We start from the raw sequence: 19,746 nt of genomic DNA, 5'->3' as shown, positions 1-19,746 counted from the left end.
TATTATAGGTGTCCTTCAGTATTGGTTTCTTTGCAACAATTCGACAATGAAGGCCTGATTCAAGCAGTCTCCTCTGAACAGTTGATGTTGAGATGTCTGTTACTTGAACTCTGTGAAGCAGATTAATTTGGGCTGCAATTTCCGAGGCAGGTAACTATAATGAACTTATCCTCTGCAGTCTTCCTTTCCTGTGGTGGTTTTCATGAGAGCCAGTTTCATCATAGTGCTTGATGGGTTTTACGACTGCACTTGAGGAAAAGTTCTTGAAATGTTCCGTATTGACTGACCTTCATGTCTTAAAATAATAATGGACTGTCATTTCTCATTGCTTATTTGAGCTTTACTTGCCATAATATGGACTTGGTCTTTTACCAAATAGGGCCACCTTCTGTTTACCACCCCTACCTTGTAACAACACAACTGATTGGCTCAAATGCATTAAGGATAGAATTGATTTGTTTAACACTTTTTTGGGTTATTACATGATTCCATATGCGTTGTTTCATAGTTTTGATGTCTTCACTATTATTCTACAATATAGAAGATAGTAAAAAATAAAGAAAAACCCTTTTGACTGGTTGTGTGTATTTGAATGAATTATGAATGAATTCTTCAAAGTCCAACTTACTTCCAATGAATAGATAGACACACATGGGTCATCTAAATTTGACTGATTTACTTTTATGTTTTAGGTCTTTTATATTCAGGCCTTAAAATGGACAGCTTGAGGTGTCGGGGTCCTGCGAGTTTATTCCGCGCATGTCACACAACACGTGCATCAGCCACGGTATTTTTTGGTGGTGGTTGTGTTTACATGATTGTCGAGAGAAGTAAAGCCAAACAAAAGTATTTTATTAGAATAACACCAAAATATCTATTGTAAATGGGGGGTCTACAGAAAAAGAAGGTAAGGTTGCCACTGTCTGTCAAATTAATTGTCCAACGATTTAGCTAGCTACGTAAAGCTAAAGTTGGCTACAGTAGTGTATCCGAGCACAGCATTAAATAGCTATGATTGTACTTTAGGCCTAACATGTTTAGGTAGCTGTTAGCTGTAAAACTATAATCTTGCTAATAATAAATGTTTTGTAATAGATTGCTTGCATGAAACACGTCTTTTGTACTCAACTATTGTAGTTTACGTCGGTCTAGTCTTGTTATATGCCGTTGATGCAGATTGTTTTCAACACTTCTATACTAGCTAGTTAACGTTGGCCTAGCTGCTAACATTAACGTTAGTACGGTACATCTTCACCTGGTGAATTAAAAAATACAATAGTACTAAATAGTGATAAAAGATGCGCAGAACATTGTCAGCATCATGCTTTTTGCGAATTAGTATGGTTACACGTGTTGTAGTAACAATCTAAGAATGTCATCCTCCCTAAAAGCCAGGTTTCTCCAATACCCCAATCTTTTACTGTCTTCATGTCTTGTGAGTAACTGTAAACCCATTTGTATTCAGTATGAGAGGGGCTCTGCCACCAACTACATCACACGGAACAAAGCCCGCAAGAAGCTGCAGCTAAGCCTGGCAGATTTCAGGTACTGGGTAACGTTACTACTGACCCACCACAACTTGGGTGGTATTCATTAGTACACACTGTCGCAAAAGTTTTACAATGGAAAATACGTGTTTTGTGAGTTGTAGGCCCTCCTTATTCCAGCCTTGTACTCTGGTTGTGGATGTAATTGCATGGTTGCCTCTGGTATTAGTTTCTGCTATGCCAAATTGAGTCTGCATTTTTGTCCTGTGTTCCACAGACGCCTGTGTATTCTGAAAGGCATCTACCCTCATGAGCCTAAGCACAAGAAGAAGGTGAACAAGGGTTCCACGGCCCCCCGCACATTCTACCTGTTCAAAGACATCCGGTTCCTCCTGCACGAGCCCATCGTTCGAAAGTTCAGAGAGTACAAGGTAATGTTTTATACTAGTGTTTTGACTACTATACAGACATCTTTGTTTATTGACATTTTTGTACCAGACTGTGAATTTTCAGTCCACTATTTTCAAATCAAGGGGCAAATCTAGTAAGGCTGCCTTGTCCTGTTTTGTCTCTGGTAGGTGTTTGTGCGTAAACTGAGGAAGGCATATGGAAAGGCAGAATGGACAGGGGTGGAGAGACTGAGAGATAACAAGCCTGGCTACAAACTGGACCACATCATCAAGGAGAGGTGATGTCTCAATCCACTGCAGTGCCAACTGCAAACAGGAGATGGCAATGTTGAGCATACAATTACATACACTGAATGTTCAAAATATTAGGAACATTTGGCTCTTTCCATGACTGTGAATCCAGGTATAAGCTCTGATCCCATATTGATGTCACCTGTAAAATCCACTTCAATCGGTGTAGATGAAGGGGAAGAGACAGGTTAAAACTGCCATTCAGAGGGTGAATGGGCAATACAAAATATTTAAGTGCCTTTTGAACAGGGTATGGTAAAAGGTGCCAGGTTCACCGGTTTGTGTCAAGAACTGCAACGCTTCTGGATTTTTCACGCTCAACAGTTTCCCGTGTATATCAAGAATGGTCCACCACCAAAAGGACATCCAGTCAGAGTTTGTGTCCCGATGAATCGAGGCTGTTCTGAGGGAAAATGGGGGAGCAACTCAATATTAGGAAGGTGCTCAGGGAATAGAAAATAGGCAGTGACTGCCAATACTCACTTTTTGCTCCCGCCAATCTGGAAGGCTTTTCCTCATAGCTAAGGATCTGGATCATGTTCTGTGCATGTTATTTTACGCACACTATGTAGGGCTGGGCGGTATACCGTATTTTACGATATACCGGTATTGATGCATGGGCCGTTTTGGGTTTTTACTTTACCATCTACATCTCTAGTGTAATGTTATAGTTTACTCCGCTACTTGAGTTCTCTCTCCGCTCTCTCTCTCCATGCTACTTACCACACAGAACTTGCCTTGCCCACTGTCACTCAAGGAGTGCCCTTTTTGTTGGTCGAGTACGAGACACTTGCGTTCAGTTTGCCTGGCCAATGCAGCGATTGTTGATGACTACAATGCTTTTTAATACAAATCCATAAGCATTCTATAATTGCATGATTCAATTCTTTATCTGCAAAAAACGCTAGTTTGTTATTTCTTAGCACATTGTGGCTAAGTCGTGTTAGCTGCTAATCGCTAGTAAGCTGGCTAAATGTACTGAGGCAGAATAAACAGCGCTAGCTATAGAGCCTGGTAATACCAGTGACGGTGTAGGCCTAAATCAGCATGTTGATTGTGCAACAGTATCTTCTAAATGAAAGAGGAGTACGCACAGCATAAATATGTTAGCTACATGAAGTAGTGAAGATAACGTTTTAATGTTGCCAAAGATTATAGGGTCCCCTTGGAAGCACTAACCAACACTTTGGTTCCTATCCTGTCACAATAACTCCGGCATTTTCATTTGCTGTCATGTCAATTAACACTGTATTCAAAGTGCCCACTATTATCTTCTAACTGTAGAATTATAATAATCATATTTTTTTCCCATGCTTCCAACAGTTCACCCAAGTGTTTTGATCTAAATATTTGGTTAAAAATATGGCCTAGATTTTTTTTTGCCCCATATCTTTGCAGCCCTACATGGCAGTGTGGAAATGATCTCAAATGAGTGCAGAAATGTATGAAAATGCAGGGAATTATTTTTGGTTGAAGTTGAATTGAACAGTATAAAACTATCAGAATGTAGAAAGACCCATTGAAATCACATAGAATGTATGTGTTGCCACCCTAGGGTCACACACTACTCGTAGAAAATGTATAACTTTTATTATTCAAAAATATAAATAGTCATACCGTCAATTTCTTTTTAAATACCGTGATAGGATATTTTGGCCATGTCGCCCAGCCCTTACCCTATGTAGCTGCTGCTCATGATGAACTGTTGTTTCTCTTTAAGGGCGCTGTACTGCAGCGCCAGCTGTGCCACCAGAGACTCTGGGTTCGCGCCCGGGCTCTGTTGTAACCGGCCGCGACCGGGAGGTCTGTGGGGCGACGCACAATTGGCCTTGCGTCGTCCGGGTTAGGGAGGGTATGGCCGGTAGGGAAATCCTTGTCTCATCGGTCACCAGCAACTCCTGCGGCGGGCCTGGCACAGTGCGCGCTAACCAAGGTTGCCAGGTGCACAGTGTTTCCTCCGACACATTGGTGCGGCTGGCTTCCAGGTTGGATGGCGCTGTGTTAAGAAGCAGTGCGGGTTGGTTGGGTTGTGTATCGGAGGACGCATGACTTTCAACCTTCGTCTCTCCCGAGCCCGTACTGGAGTTGTAGCGATGAGACAAGATAGTAGCTACTAAACAATTGTATACCACGAAATTGGGGAGATAAAGGGGTAAAATTCAACAACAACAAAAATGATAGGGAAGCAGCACTGGGAGCACTGAGCAGAAGCTATGAATGCAGCAGAGTGGGCAGCAGCTATGTAACAATACAAATCCTGCACATGCACAGAGATCTCCATATCAATAGCCATGGCAAGTCATAAGATCTCTATGGTATTGAGCCCTGTTTACGGCTCATGTCAACACATAACATTTGTAAAGGATGTCCTACAATTCTGCTGAGGGTTATGTTCGGGTCTATTTGTGTGCCAGGTACCCCACTTTCATCGATGCCCTCCGTGACATCGACGACGCCCTCTCTATGTGCTTCCTGTTCTCTACCTTTGCCCGCACGGGGAAGTGCCACGTCCAGACCATCACGCTGTGCCGTCGCCTCACTGTGGAGTGGATGAACTACGTAGTCACATCTCGCTCTCTCAGGAAGGTAGGAAGGACGAGACTGCAGATGTGTCCTCGCTAACATAAATAGTTGGTCCTCAATAAAAAATGAGTGTGGGCATGATTGATTAAGTAATGATACTGACTGTTACTTGTACAATAGCCTCTGAAATGGATTTAAGTCATGACAATTGTGTATACAGTGCATTCAAAGTTTTCAGACCCCTTGACTTTGGCAAAATATTTAAGTTACAGCCTTATTCTAAAATTGATTAAATATTTTTTTTCCCCCTCATCAATCTACACACAGTACCCCATAATGACACAGCAAAAATATTTTTTATCAAATAAAAATAAAACGGAAATATCACATTCAGACCCTTTACTCAGTACTTTGTTGAAACACCTTTGGCAGCGATTACAGCCTCGAGTCTTCTTGGGTATGAAGCTACATGTTTGGCACACCAGTATTTGGGGAGTTTCTCCCACTCTTCTCTGCAGATCCTCTCAAGCTCTGTCAGGTTGGATAGGACCGCTATTTTCAGTTGTCTCCAGAGATATTCGATTTGGTTCAAGTCCAGGCTTTGGCTAGGCCACTCGAGGACATTCCGAGACTTGTCCCGAAGCCACTCCTGCATTGTTTTGGCTGTGTGCTTAGGGTCGTTGTCTTGTTTGAAGGTGAACCTTCGCCCCCAGTCTGAGGTCCTGTGCGCTCTGGAGCAGGTTTTCATCAAGGATCTCGCTGTACTTTGCTCCGTTCATCTTTCCCTCAATCATGACTAGTCTCCCAGTCCCTGCCGCTGAAAAACATCCCCATGGCATGATGCTGCCACCACCATGCTTCACGGTAGGGTTGGTGCCAGGTTTCTTACAGATGTGATGCTTGGCATTCAGACCAGAGAGTTCAATCTTGGTTTCATCAGACCATATAATCTTGTTTCTCATGGTCTGAGAGTCTTTAGGTGCCTTTTGGCAAACTCCAAGCAGGCTGTCATGTGCCTTTTACTGAGGAGTGGCTTCAGTCTGGCCTCTCTACCATAAAGGTGTGATTTGGTGGAGTGCTGCAGAGATGATTGTCCTTCTGGAAGGTTTTCCTATCTCCACAGAGGAACTCTGGAGCTCTGTCAGAGTGACCATTGGGTTCTTGGTCACCTCCCTGACCAAGGCCCTTCTCCCCCGATTGCTCAGTTTTGCCGGGCGGCCAGCTCTAGGAATAGTCTTGGTGGTGCCAAACTTCTTTTGTTTAAGAATGATGGAGGCCACTGTGTTCTTGGACTTTAGAATTCTTTGGGGTGTCTTTCCCCAGATTGGTGCCTTGACACAGTCCTGTCTCAGAGCTCTACAGGTAATTCCTTCAACCTCATGGTTTGTTTTTTTTCTCTGACATGCACTGTCAACTGTGGGACCTTATATAGACGGACAGGTGTGTGCCTTTCCAAATCATGTCCAATCAATTGAATTTACCACAGGTGGACTCCAAGTTGTAGAAACATCTCAAGGGTGATCAGTGGAAAAAGGATGCACCGGAGCTCAATTTCGAGTCTCATAGCAAAGGGTCTGAATACTTATATAAATGAGGTATTTCTGTTTTTTATTTTTTATTTTTCAAAAAAAATCTAAAACCTGCTTATGCTTTGTCATTATGGGGTATTGTGTGTAGATTGAGGAAAAACATTTATTGAAAACATTTTTGAATGGGGCTGTAATGTAACAAAATGTTGAAAAAATCAAGGGGTCTGAATACTTTCTGTATGTACTGAACAATAATATAAATGCAACATGCAACAATTTCAAAGATTTTACGGAGTTACAGTTCATATAAGGAAATCAGTCAATTTAAAGAAATTCATTAGGCCTAATCTGTGGATTTAACATGACTGGGCAGGGGTACAGCCATGGGTGGGCCCGGGAGGGCTTAGGCCCACCCACTGGCTGGGCCTGGATCCCCAATCAGAATTTGTTTTTACACACAAGGGCTTCATTACATACATACATACACACACACACACACACTCCTCAGGACCTCTCCAACGCCTCCTCAAATGATCCTGCAGGTGAAGACGCCAGATGTGGAGGTCCTGGGCTCGCGTGCTTACACGTGGTCTGCGGTTGTGAGGCTGGTTGCCAAATCCTCTAAAATAACAGTGGCGGCAGCTTATGGTAGAGAAATGAACATTAGGTCATTAGCGCTGGTGGACATTCCTGTAGTCATAATGCCAATTGCACGCTCCCTCAACTTGAGACATCTGTGCCATTGTGTTGGTTGACACAACTGCACATTTTAAAGTGGCCTTTTGTCCACAGCACAAGGTGCACCTGTGTAATGATCATGTTTAGTCAGCTTCTTGATATGCCACACCTGTCAGGTGGATGGATTATCTTGGCAGAGGAGAAATGCCCACTAATGGCGACGTAAACAAATTTGTGCCCAAAATATTTTTTTTTTTTAGCCCATGACACACTTGCCGTTTGTTTTTGTTCAGTGCACTTAGCAGTGTTAGAAGCCTATTAAGTGTTGTGAAAGCAGTTTTGGAGTGGTTAGTTCACATTGAATTCGTCTGAATGAGATGCATGCTCTATAGCAAAGAGAATAACTGATATTCCGCATTACACTTGACATGGTTTTGCTTTCCCTGGCAGGTTTTCCTCTCCATCAAGGGGATTTACTATCAGGCAGAGGTCCTTGGACAGCTCATCACCTGGCTCGTGCCCTACCAGTTTGCCCATGATGTAAGTGCTGAGTCACATCACAGCAGTTCAAAGAGACATTTTTTTATTTTATTTATATACTTTGAATTTTTATCGATTTTTCCACTATGTACAGATTCACCATAGTAAAATGTATACAAAAAAATACATGCAAATGACCGGGGTTCAGGGATACGTTGTGTACAATATTCACATCACCAACGTACATACAGTTATGTCATAACCACATTTAGTAGTTAATGTCCCATTACTGAGCCTCAAACCATATCAATTTCTCCCATCTGGCCTCAAACTTGTTTTCCCTTATTTCTTAACAAATAAGATATCTTTTCCATATCGACTTATTGTATAATGGCTAACCAATCATCTAGTTTGGGAGGATCTGATTTATAACATTCTTTGTTATTGCTTTCTTACTAGCTGCAAGAAGGTTCCTAATCATATACTATTCACATGCCCTTATTTCATCCTGTACATTTCCTAGGTAGACAACCAGAGCAAGTCCTAGGCACACCATCCTAGCCCAGGATGTCTTTAATAGTAGAACACACGTTATCCCAAAACACACATTTTTTGCATTTCCAGAAGATATGATAGTGGTTAGCTCCCATGTGTCCACACATTCTCCAACACATTTTTTGCATTTCCAGACATTTGTTGCGTACAAAGTTCACTCATAATTTTAACTGTAATAAATAATCAATTCAGGTTCTTCCAATGTAACTCTGTCCATATTTTTGAGTTAGTGGTTGCCTGTTGTGTTGTACACGCTTTTCCACTCTTCATCTTCTGAGATTTAAAGTGGATTCATTTTTCAAAAATGTCCTTGCTCTACAACAGAGTTTTCTTTACTTTCTATCAAGCCTTGGTACAATACTGAGATTACCCTACTTGCCTATATGCTTTACTAATTGCTCTCAAAACTCAATTTTAGTCCATGGTTGAGTTTATATGCTTTAGCTACTTTGAGAGTAATCCACTTAACTGTTTAGTATCTAAAAAATCCTGGTTCTGTATGTTGCCTTTAGATCCTGAAAACACAATCTTCCCATTCTCAACAGTGGTACACAATGCTGTTAAACCATGATTAACCCAATGTTTAAAACTCTGATCATATGTGCCAGATTTAAATTTGACATATGCACATATCATCATAATAATTATTCTCTCCAATTTTGTGTTTCCAGACCATATCAAACCGAATATCTAACGTGAATGTTGTTATTGGGTCCAGTATGTCCTCCATGGTCTTAAATAGTTCCCTATCTCCCGCCAACGTTTGGGTTGGCTTTCCCGTTATGCTCCTCTCCTCTCTCCTCTCCTTCCATATTGCACAGTAACTTTGATCACACCATTAAACTATGGATCTGAGTTGTGCTGCATAGACACATTCTCAGGTTGGGTAGTGCCCTCCCTCCTTTATCCTTGAAGTTGCAATGTGCAGTATTTAATCCTAGGTTTTTTTGCCATCCCAGATAAATCTCGATATCAGTTTGTCCCATACTCTATATTGACTTTGAGGTATTATAATTGGAAGAGATTGTACTTATTTCAATGTTCACACTTCTATTCTGGAGTTGAAATACTATGGACCATCTCAAAACACCTCTCTTGATCTACATTTATATGGTTGTAGTTCGCTTTATATATCTTCGAGGGAATTCCACTTCAAACCAAATTTGGTGTTCATTTCTGGAGAAGGAGAAGTTAAATGTCAGGATTTGCGTTTTTAAGCACATTCAATTTATATCCAGAGTAATGACCATATTCCTGTAATAGATTCATCAGCTTAGGGAAACTTGGCTCTGGGTTATTCAAATACACTATGACATTACTATGACATTATCAATAGTCCAATGATGTTCTTCTCCCACAGTGAAAACCCCTAGGTTCTCTCTCTAATTGCCTGCGCTAGAGGCTCTATATACAGGGTGAAAAGTGTGGGCGACAAGCAACAACCCTGTCGTGTGCCCCTTTGAGGTTAATCTTGTTTGTCAGATTCCCATTCACCTTTTATTCCAGCTTTCGGATTCTGATAAATGACTTTGATTCATAGAAATGTCCTATTCACACAATCAAACGCCTTCTCTGCATCTAGGCTAACCAAAGCTTCAAATTTCTCCAATAATTGAGGTATAGAGTTTATAATATACATTTAAAATTGACACGGCAGTAGCTATTACATTATTTCTTTGCCTTTGGTTATTGAAATAATAGCTTCCTTCCACGATGGTGGAGTAAGGCCCTCATTCAAGGTCCAATTGAAAGGTGATCTAAGCAATATGGTCAATTCCGCAAAGGTTTTGTACCACTCTGATAGGAATATGTCGCTCCCAGAAGATGTTGTTTTTAACTCTAGTAACTGCACTCACTATCTCTTCCTCTATAATGGGTGCCGTGAGCGCATCATTCAGTTTTTTCCCCCAATAAATGGAAAATTTAGAGAATTGAGAAACTACTTCATTATATCCTCATCTGCTGTGGGTGTTTGAGTATACATGTTTTTGTAATAGCCCTCAAATATATATGTGCTATCAAATTGTATTTGGCACATGCACCGAATACAATGGGTGTAGACCTTTCCATGAATTGCTTACTTACAAACCCTTAACCAACAATGCAGTTCAATAAATAGTTTAGAAAATATATTTTAACACAAGAAAATTACATAACAACAATAACGAGTCTATATACAGAGTCAATGTGCGGGGGTACAGGTTAGTCGAGGTAATTTGTATGTGTTGGTAGGGGTAAAGTGACTATGCATAGATAATAAGCAGCGAGTAGCAGCAGTGTAAAAACAAAATCAAATCAAATTGTCACATGCGCCGAATACAACACCTTACAGTGAAATGCTTGCTTACATATATAACATAATGATGGAGCAACAATAAAATAACAGTAGCGAGGCTATATACAGGGGGTTCCGGTACAATGTGCGGGGGCACCGGTTAGTCGAGGTAATTGAGGTATTATGTACGTGTAGGTAGAGGTAAAGTGACTATGCATGGATAATAAACAGTGTCGCAGCAGCGTAAAAATGGGGGGGTGGTGTGGGGACAATGCAAATAGTTCCGGGTAGCCATTTGATTAACTGTTCAATGGCTTGGGGGTAGAAGCTGTTAAGAAGCCTTTTGGACCTAGACTTGTTACTCTGGTACCGCTTGCCGTGCGGTAGCAGAGAGAACAGTGTATGATTTGGGTGACTGGAGTCTATAAAATAATAATAATTGTGGCCTTCCTCTGACACTGCCTGGTCTTGACAAAGCAGTATATCCTTTGCGTCGGACTCGTGGTTATGGTCATGGGTCAGTGTTTAATTTGTCTACTTTTGTGGATCTCTTATCTTACCAAATACAAAATATATCTGTGTATTCGTATATCTAGCAGTCTTGTAGCTTTACGGCCTCCCCTCATGAATTCTGTTTAAATTATTGTTACTAAGAATATAATCTATTTTTCTCCTGGTTTCTTAAATTTGTTGTGTATCAATGGATCAAGTGATCTTTTCTTTTTGTTCCATACCTTTTCAACTCCTTAATCAAATTCTGATATATAGCCAATGTAGCTTTCTTCTGGAATGTTGTGAGTGTGATTTAGTTTAGCACAAATGACAACCTTCACTGCATCCCATAGAATATTAGGATTCAACTTATTGTTTTCCTCTATACACCTCCTTGTTTTTATTTGGATTACCATTGAATGTGAGAATTTTGAACAAGGCCATCTTAGATGTTTAGATGTATGCCCATAGAAATTATACAATGGTCGGATACATCAGATATCCCAAACACGCATTCCTTCACACTGTGCTCATAGAAAATAATCAATCTGAGAATGGAGTGAGAGACATTGCTTGATGGCAAATTTAAGTTGATGCTGTTAATTGTGGGTAATTTAGAGGAACTTGATAAGCGTACGTGGCAATGGCGCTCCTCAACATTGACTCTACAATGCAACCTTTCAGGCTTAATTATCTATCCTTTCTCCCCCAGCACCCGACAGATGTGGACTACAGAGTAATGGCCACATTCACAGAGATGTACACGACCCTCTTTGGCTTCATTAACTTCCGCCTCTACCAGACCCTCAACCTGGTCTACCCGCCCAAGGTAACCCAGTACCTGGACTTAACTTGCATCGTATTCATTACGCAACAAGCGGAAGAAAACGGAAGGAAACTGGGAGAAATGAGAAATAAGAAATGCTTGTTTTTGGTTTCCGTTGCAAAACATTTTGCTACAGTGTGCCCTAATGAATACGATCCCGTAGAACCATTTCAGCCATCTCGCGTCACAAGCGGCACCTTTTTCGTAACCATGTTCTTTTTGTAGATTAACATTATATTGTCTTGTAGTATACAGAGATCATTGGCCTGCTATTTGTTGTCTGTCTGCGCTGTGGCTAACTCTACCCATCTCTCCAGCTGGACAGCAAAGCTGAGTCTGAGCTGAAGGCAGAGCACGAGGAGGACTACGCTATGGACTCAGAGAGCTACTTGGAGGTGGGCCTTTTCATCACTGTTAGGATTGATACAAATCAATCAATGAGTAAACTAAATATTAACTTGAGGATTCCTGTATATGTCGGACAGGAAAACATATCTCTTTATTGATCTGGGCTACCAGCCTGTCCTTGATGGTACTCTATCAGTAGAAATGTGTTTTTAAGCTGTGTGTAAACTGAACCTGTGAGTTTCATGCGCTCAACAGAAACTGTCAGCCCTGAGTGCCAGCCTGGCACGGGTGGTCGCCACCGCGGAGGAGGAGGAGAACCAGCTGGACCTTTTCCCTACCGAGGGGGTAAGGAGACTGAGTAAATTAGCTACCAGGTGGTCAGGAGTGTGTTATGACCAATGCCTCCCACGTTCACCTTTCATTCCTTCCATTTAGAAAACCCTTTCTTTCCCAGATCTTTGTGGTTGGAGGAACTATTTGTAGCGCACCCTCGTCGTAAATTGATATTTCTGATACAAAAGTCATCCTCGGTATTTGACGTTGATGTACTTTCTAAATCACTGTTAGGCAATTTGAAGATGGGATAAAAATAACTGATAGAACTAATTGCTCACAGAAAAGCCACACTCTGAAAATCAGTGGGTCTACAGAGAGAGGCTCACGTTATTCCCCGATGGATTCACCTCATTAGCAGTGTTAGATTGGGCAACACTCCTCGATGGTTACAAGCTGTTTTATAAACAACATGATGCAACCAAACCACCCCACTAACTGCCTGTGTACCCTTCTAAAAGCTTTTCCTGTCTCCTTTCACCCACCCCTTCTGTCTTTCTTCAGGAGGACCAGGAGAATATGCAGGCCAGAGAGAAGGAACAGAAAGAGCAGGAGGCCCAGAAAAGGCTTTTTGAAGGGCTCAAGTTCTTCTTGAACAGGGAAGTTCCCAGAGAGTCACTGGCTTTTATCCTGAGGTGAGAACCGCCACAGACATTATGGCACCCTGGGAAGTAAAAGCAAGCCAAAGCTTTTGGGGACGGTTTCCATGCCACACCGCACCTCAAAGGGGAGCTTTGATCCACCATGAAGTGAACCATTGTTTTTTAAAAGTAAAAAAAAAAATCTCCATCCCTCTCTGTCTGCCAGGTGTTTTGGTGCCGAGGTGTCCTGGGACAAGTCCCTCTGCATCGGTGGCACCTATGAAGTGACCGATGAGACAATCACTCATCAGATTGTAGACAGGCCTGACATGGACAAGCAGTACATTAACAGGTGAAGGGAACCCGACGGTTCATGTCACTTTATCTGCACTCATTGCAGTCGTTGCCAATGTCTTGCCATTCATTCACAATCTTTGCATGAATTTTATTTCAGCCAGGGCTATTTTACAGACCCAAGTGTTTTGTTGCCCGGCTGCTAACTGTTGCTCTGGTTGGGGGGTTTCCTTCTCCTTCAGTCCCCCCTCCGAGATGGGCTCAGCTCATCCCCACAATGCCCCCTTTCAAAGGGCCTCTTCCTGCTCTGGCCGCTCAAAGGCCCCTGTTATCCAGGGCTTCCGGGGGGTGGAGTCTGTGGGCAGAGCCACGTGTGACAGTTCTTGTCCCCTTTATCGCTTTTCGTAGAGCTTAGCTTTAAACAGGGTACATAATGCCGACACTATGGGCCTACTAACCCTGTCCAGACCTTTATGTCTTTAGCTGTTGCCAATTCAACTTGCCAATGTGTGAATGGTCTCAAATATTTTGGGAATGTTTAAATGTTACATTCAAAGGTGGGTTGGGTTGGCTGACTGTAGTCCCAAAGGTGCAAACTCCGCCCATCTGGCACTCCAGACAGTCTGGATCAAACACTTAAAGTATTTGAAAGAAGACGGCTATTATTTGAACCCAGTTTGATCCATATCTGTGTAGAAACCTTGGTCGTAAAGGAGGCAGGCAGGTGTGTAACTAACCTTGTGCCTGGTGGTCGTGTCCTGCTCCAGGTACTACATCCAGCCCCAGTGGGTGTTTGACTCCGTCAACGCCCAGATGCGCCTGCCCGTTGAGGACTACTTCCTGGGGACGACGCTGCCGCCCCACCTCTCGCCCTTCGTGGAGGAGAAGGACGGCGACTACGTGCCCCCGGAGAAGTTAAAGCTCATGGCCCTGCAGCGGGGGGAGAAGCCCGGTAAGAGCCGAGCAGAGCTGGACTCTGGTCAAAAGTAGTGCACTGTAGAAGGGAATAGGGTGCCATTTTCCTATGCAACCTACAGTTAACCCGCTAAAATAAAAGACATTTTAACATAGTGTCTTAACAGGGCTTTGGGCTATTTGCTTCAATGCACCTTGGCATAGATTCTCAAAGTATCTGGAACTCTATGGGAGGGATGCGACGCCGTTCTTCCACAAGAGATTACATCATTTGGTGTTTTGAAGTGGAAACCTGTCTCCGGTGCCGCTCTAGAATCTCCCATAAGTGTTCATTTGGGTTGAGATCTGATGACTGAGGCGGCATGGCATATGGTTTACATCATTTTCATGCTCCTCAAACAATTCAGTGACTACTCGTAGGGGCCAGATCGAACCCAGATTTTAAAACAGAATAAATAGTTTAAACAAAAAAAATCATCTAAAATGTATTGAACTTATTAGAAAATGGATTAATTTGCCCAATATTATTATCATAAGACATTAACAAAATGCATCTTTCTGAACATTCTGCCCATCTGTCTGCGCGTTTGTCTGTCACTATTTGTAGCCGTTAGCGATGAGTCTTAATGTAATGACAACCGTCTTCTGGTAGATGGAAAAACCTTATCAATTACATGTTTACTACAAAGTAGCGTATGCCTACCTGGCAGAATATGATTATTTGCATCAATTCAGTGGCCATTTGTTTAGCAAACTCTAACATCACTAACCAACGGTCTCTGGCTGGTGCGCATTTTAATCCACATTTCTTTGATTTTTACCCTCGAGGTCTCCTGATGTGGTTTAAGCATTGTTGTGGACTTGGAACATCCAATTTTGTGGATGGGGGCATTGTCATCCTATAGGGGCATAGCCATGGTGGCCAAAATAATGGCCTGCTGAGCATTTTTATACATGACCCTAAGCATGATGGGATTGTAATTCTTTAATTAACTCAGGAACCACACCTGTGTGGAAGCGCCTGCTTTCAATATACTTTGTGTCCCTCTCTGCTTCACATGTTTCTGCACCTGCATGATGTATGTTGTGTTGAACTAAAATGTTCAACCATTTTTTTCTTTAAATATCAGTACAAGAGGATGAAGAGGAGGAGGATGAAGAAGAGGAGGAGGATGATGATGAAGAGGAGGATGATGATGTGGATGATGAAGAGTTGACCGAGGAGAAGAATCTGAAGAAGATGGAGGGTACGCGAGCCCAGGGCAAGGTGAGAGAATCCTAGCAGTCTCTACACCAGGGTTCCACAACTGGTGGCTCAAGGGCCGAATTTGGCCTCGGGTGATTTGATCTGCCCCCTCCCAAGTTTTCAACAAAATATATACATTTTAAAGTCCGCTATAAGTGGTTTTAATTTTGAAGAAAAAAATAATAAGTAGTATTCTATCGCATTATAGAGGGAGGTTGTATTATTGTATAGAAATTTTAAGCAAGGTTTTGAAATGGTTTTAGTTAAATATTATATCAGTTTGGGTTTCTTCCGGTCAATTTGCAGTCTACAAGTTATTTAGAATTATGTTCCTGACCTTCCGCTCAAGAATCTTCCCGTGGCTGAATCTAGATGACCCTTGCTCTCCAGTTTTACCATCTGAATGGCCTGTTTCATCTAACATAAAACATTATCGTAGGGCGTAGTGCACTATAGAGTGCCATTTTGGACACACCCTTAGACGTCTCTTTTCTCGCCTATCCCTGCAGACTTTGGCGGTGAAGGTGACCCCCGGCAAAGTGAAACCCTGGGAAACTGGTTCCGTGGGGAACAAGGTGCGCCTTGAGCAGGAGGAGAAGGCAGAGGAGAAGCGTCTGGCCATCATGATGATGAAGAAGAAGGAGAAGTACCTGTACGACAAGATCATGTTTGGCAAGAAGAGGACGACCCGAGAGGTGAGTTCCCTCCGCTGCGCACCGGCCAAACCGACAAGGCCATCACTGCGTCCCTTTGCCTGTCGATGGAGATAGATATTTACATAGGTACAGGGCTGTAAAAAAGTATTTCCCCCTTTCTGAATTTTCTCTGTTTTAGTGTAATTTTTTACCTTGAGTTGTCAGATCTTCAACCAAAACCTAATATTAGATAAATCTGAGGGAATAACACAAACATTTTAAGTTTTTTTGTTTTAATATTTTAAAGTGATGCAACACCTAATGCCCCTGTATGAAAAAGTAATTTCCCCCTTACACTCAATAACTGGTTGTGGCACCTTTAGCTGCAATGACTCCAACCAAACGCTTCCTCTAGTTGTTGATCAGTCTCTCACGTCGCTGTGGAGGAATTTTGTCCCACTCTTCCATGCAGAGCTTCTTTAACTCAGTGACATTTGGGGGTTTTCGAGCATAAACTGCACTTTCAGGTCCTGCCACATCTCAATCAAGACAATGATCCAAAACACACAAGCAAGTCTACATCAGAATGGCTGTAAAGCTACACATTTCAAGTTTGAATGGCCAAGTCAAAGTCCAGACCTAAACCTGATTTTGAGATGTTGTGGCAGGACCTGAAATGAGTAGTTTATGCAACAAAAAAAACTGATTAACTCCGGAACCACATGTGTAAGGGGGCAATTACCTGTGCACATGGGCATTGGTTCCTTTTTAAATTTGTTTACTAAATAAATCAAATAAGTATCACATTTTGTTATTTGTTCATGTTCACTCATGTTTCCTATCTAATATTAGGTTTTAGTTGAAGGTCTAACAATTGGTGTCAAAAATGGAGAAAGTCCGAAAGGGGACAAATACTCTTTAACGGCACGATTGATGGATAGATAGACAGACGCAGCACATTACTGTGTTGGACCCATCAGTACATTTGCCTCGGGAACAGCTAGTCTCACAGCCGTATTAATATACATGGAGGTAGAGGATCAGGCCTGACATTTTGGGATAACTGGCAGTGTACTTTTTTTTTTTTTTTTTTTTTTCTAGGCTGCTATCTTTGTACCTAATACCTACCTATTGAGCTGTAGGGATAATGATTAACAGGGTTTGAATAGACAGGCCCTGGAAACCTTGCTCGCTAAAACAATAGCCCTTTTAGAGCGCATGTGACCTTGGTTGCACACCCATGAATTCTCGATTTTACTCCACTGTTCATTAACTCATTAACTCTACTTTCCCCTCGCAGGTTAACAAACTGACGGCCAAGAGAAAGGCCCACGAAGACGCCAGCAAGGCTCAGAAGAAGCAGAAAAAAGCCAAGAAGCAGTAGCCGATTAAATACTTGTGTTTTTTCTGTTGTTGTATGGTCGTCAATCATACAAGGTTGAAGTCCCATGAAACGCCATAGGTTTATTCAGAAAAAGTTGGTCCCATTGAACATGATGAGTGTTAACCATGTGGTCACGCATATTGGCAGGTGGGAAAGCTGGAGGAGTCACATTGTGGTGAAATATTATCCACCCTGCCTCAACCATCGCGAGGTGACTGTTTGCTTTGTTCTTATTTGTGTGAACTCAGATATTCTGGTCAGTACTCTGTACCTGAACCCCCCCCCAATGATTCACCCTATTTTAATCTATGACGTGTAATTAAATGGGGTTCTGAATTCTTTAGTAGAGTAACTTGTTGGTGTCATCAGACAAATTGAAATTTGTATGAAACTTCCCCATGAGAACATTTTGTATGCTTAAAAAAGGTGACTCTTTCCTTGATATGTACTTCAAATAAATTGTTTATGGACTTTTGTTTTTGGTTCAAATTGGGCCACTTCTTTTAACTTTAGGGCGGTGGGTAAGGTGTGGCAGCAATGCACACGGTAGTGCTTAGTTACCCCTGTCAACCTAGCACTACCTGTCATTTATGTCCAATCTTTCTTTGCTTTACGCGTTAGGGCCTGTTCTCAAGACTTTCCGTCATGAAAGTTTCAGTGGTGCGGTTCCTTTGGATTAAGATTCTTGCATCACTGTCCATTGTAATGAATTACTTACCGTTACTTCTAGTCACTGCCACTGACTGGGAGTCAAATTCTGCTAGGGTTGGCGGGGCTTGAGTAATTTCTTGGTGCCGTGTGACACTGATGGTTTGTTGACAACCGTAGCATGTTAGCTAAGCCTCACCCAGCTATGGACAGAAGTGACTACATAGCAGCTTAGGAGAATGGAAAAGGGTTAGGCTCTATCCAAAGTTGTCAGCGTTATTTCCGACGCGACAACTAGATGGCGCTGTACTGGTAGCCACAACCATACAAAGCATCAGTCTCGACCAATGACTGTATATGAATGGACAAACCCATCGATCACGTGGCCCCATTCATTGCTATGTGAAGATAGTGCCTTTTGAAGGCAAGGAAGTCAGTTTTAGCAGCTAGGATGGTGTTTTATGGGGTTGTCTTGAAAATCTACATGCACTGTTTGAGTTAGTCCAGGAAGTGATGTTGCAGGCTAGTTTGGTGCTGCCCTCTCCTTGAGTATCTCCAGTTGAAGGTTGACCGTGGTGCTGCCAGTAGCAACTGAATAATCCTTAACTTCTGTGTGTTATTTTGAAAGAACTGGTTCAAGGACATACATCTGGTGTAATAGAAGCAATTATTGGTACCCTGATTTTCTTTTTACACGAAGATATTGACCCCAAAGATTTTTCCCCGTTCACTAGAATGGGGATGCTGGTTTTTAAAAAAAACAATGCCAGCAGTACCGCGGTCCGCCTTGACCTTCATGGCTTCAGTGAGAGCGGAGAGTCGTTCTCCCCTGATCTCGACAAGTCATCAGTGTCATAACACTGTCTGTCTGTAAATAGCAGATGGTAGCCTTCTTGGTTTCAGATGTGCAGTTGGGCCAACTCTGATACCAGAGATGTGGAATCTGATGCCGCCACATGAGGATCGTGGCGTGGAGGTTGCCATGGTTTCACTGTTCACTTTTCCTCACGTGTGAACAGAGCTACCCATCCACCTTTGCTGCTGGAACTGTGATGTGAAAGCACCCCCTCCCTACTTACCAGCATGCCATATCTGCATTCCACACATGCCCGCCTAGTCCGAGTCTCAGCCTGGCACTCGCCAGGACGCACCCCGTTCAACAAAAGACTGAGTGTTGAGGGGGGAAGGGTTAGAGGCAGGGTGGGATGATCAGCGTGATCCCTATGCTTTCTCCTGGATTGAAAGGCTTTAGTGTGTGGAAAGTGAGGGACAGTGTCCACCTCCCTTTACTGTAATAGTCAGTGCTGTATGACAACATATTGTCACATCCCGCTTCCCAGAGTAAAATGGACTAATCAATCTTTGGCTCGTATGTCTGGATCATTCTCTATTGACACTGTGATACTGCCGTTAAATGGACAGTAGTGGTACCAAATACAGTTGTCCATATTCTCACGAGTCCAAAGAAGTCGGCAAATCTCCATTGAAAGTGCATTTTGGTCCAGGAGTAGGCTTAATCTGAGTCCGGTAACACGCCTTTATTATGAAACTGAAAATGCAGAATGAATCAAATCAGCTTTTTGCGTAAGATCTCCTGCTGTTCCTCACAATTAGATTTACTAGGATCCCCATTAGCCGACGCCAATGGGCGACAGCTAGTTTTACTGGGATACCAAGACATTACAGACCAAAGACTACAGTTGACATACATTTAAAACATTCATTAACATGTCGTGTGTTTGCATCTATCAGTTACACACATATGTCAGTACATACACACAAGTACTGTAGGTCACGTGTGGGAGAGGTGTTGCTT

At 42.4% G+C, this 19,746-nt stretch overlaps 1 protein-coding gene across 1 annotated transcript; it reads left to right on the top strand.

Annotated features, from left to right (window-relative positions):
* The first annotated feature begins 717 nt into the window (after positions 1–717).
* On the top strand, positions 718–17,757 carry pes1 (pescadillo ribosomal biogenesis factor 1). Its single transcript, XM_021620980.3, has 15 exons — positions 718–907; positions 1,466–1,545; positions 1,765–1,918; positions 2,066–2,175; positions 4,603–4,774; positions 7,369–7,458; positions 11,433–11,549; positions 11,864–11,941; positions 12,150–12,239; positions 12,732–12,862; positions 13,035–13,160; positions 13,870–14,054; positions 15,148–15,284; positions 15,773–15,958; positions 17,199–17,757. The coding sequence occupies exons 1-15, from the start codon at positions 884–886 to the stop codon at positions 17,280–17,282; spliced, it is 1,764 nt and encodes a 587-aa protein (XP_021476655.3). The 5' UTR covers positions 718–883; the 3' UTR covers positions 17,283–17,757.
* The last annotated feature ends 1,989 nt before the right edge of the window (positions 17,758–19,746 follow it).

The sequence above is a fragment of the Oncorhynchus mykiss genome, chromosome 11 (genome assembly GCF_057628025.1).
Source record: "Oncorhynchus mykiss isolate SJ-2025 chromosome 11, ASM5762802v1, whole genome shotgun sequence".
Classification (NCBI taxonomy): domain Eukaryota; kingdom Metazoa; phylum Chordata; class Actinopteri; order Salmoniformes; family Salmonidae; genus Oncorhynchus; species Oncorhynchus mykiss.
Note: the sequence above shows the minus strand (reverse complement) of the source record. Positions and strands in the feature narration are given on the sequence as shown.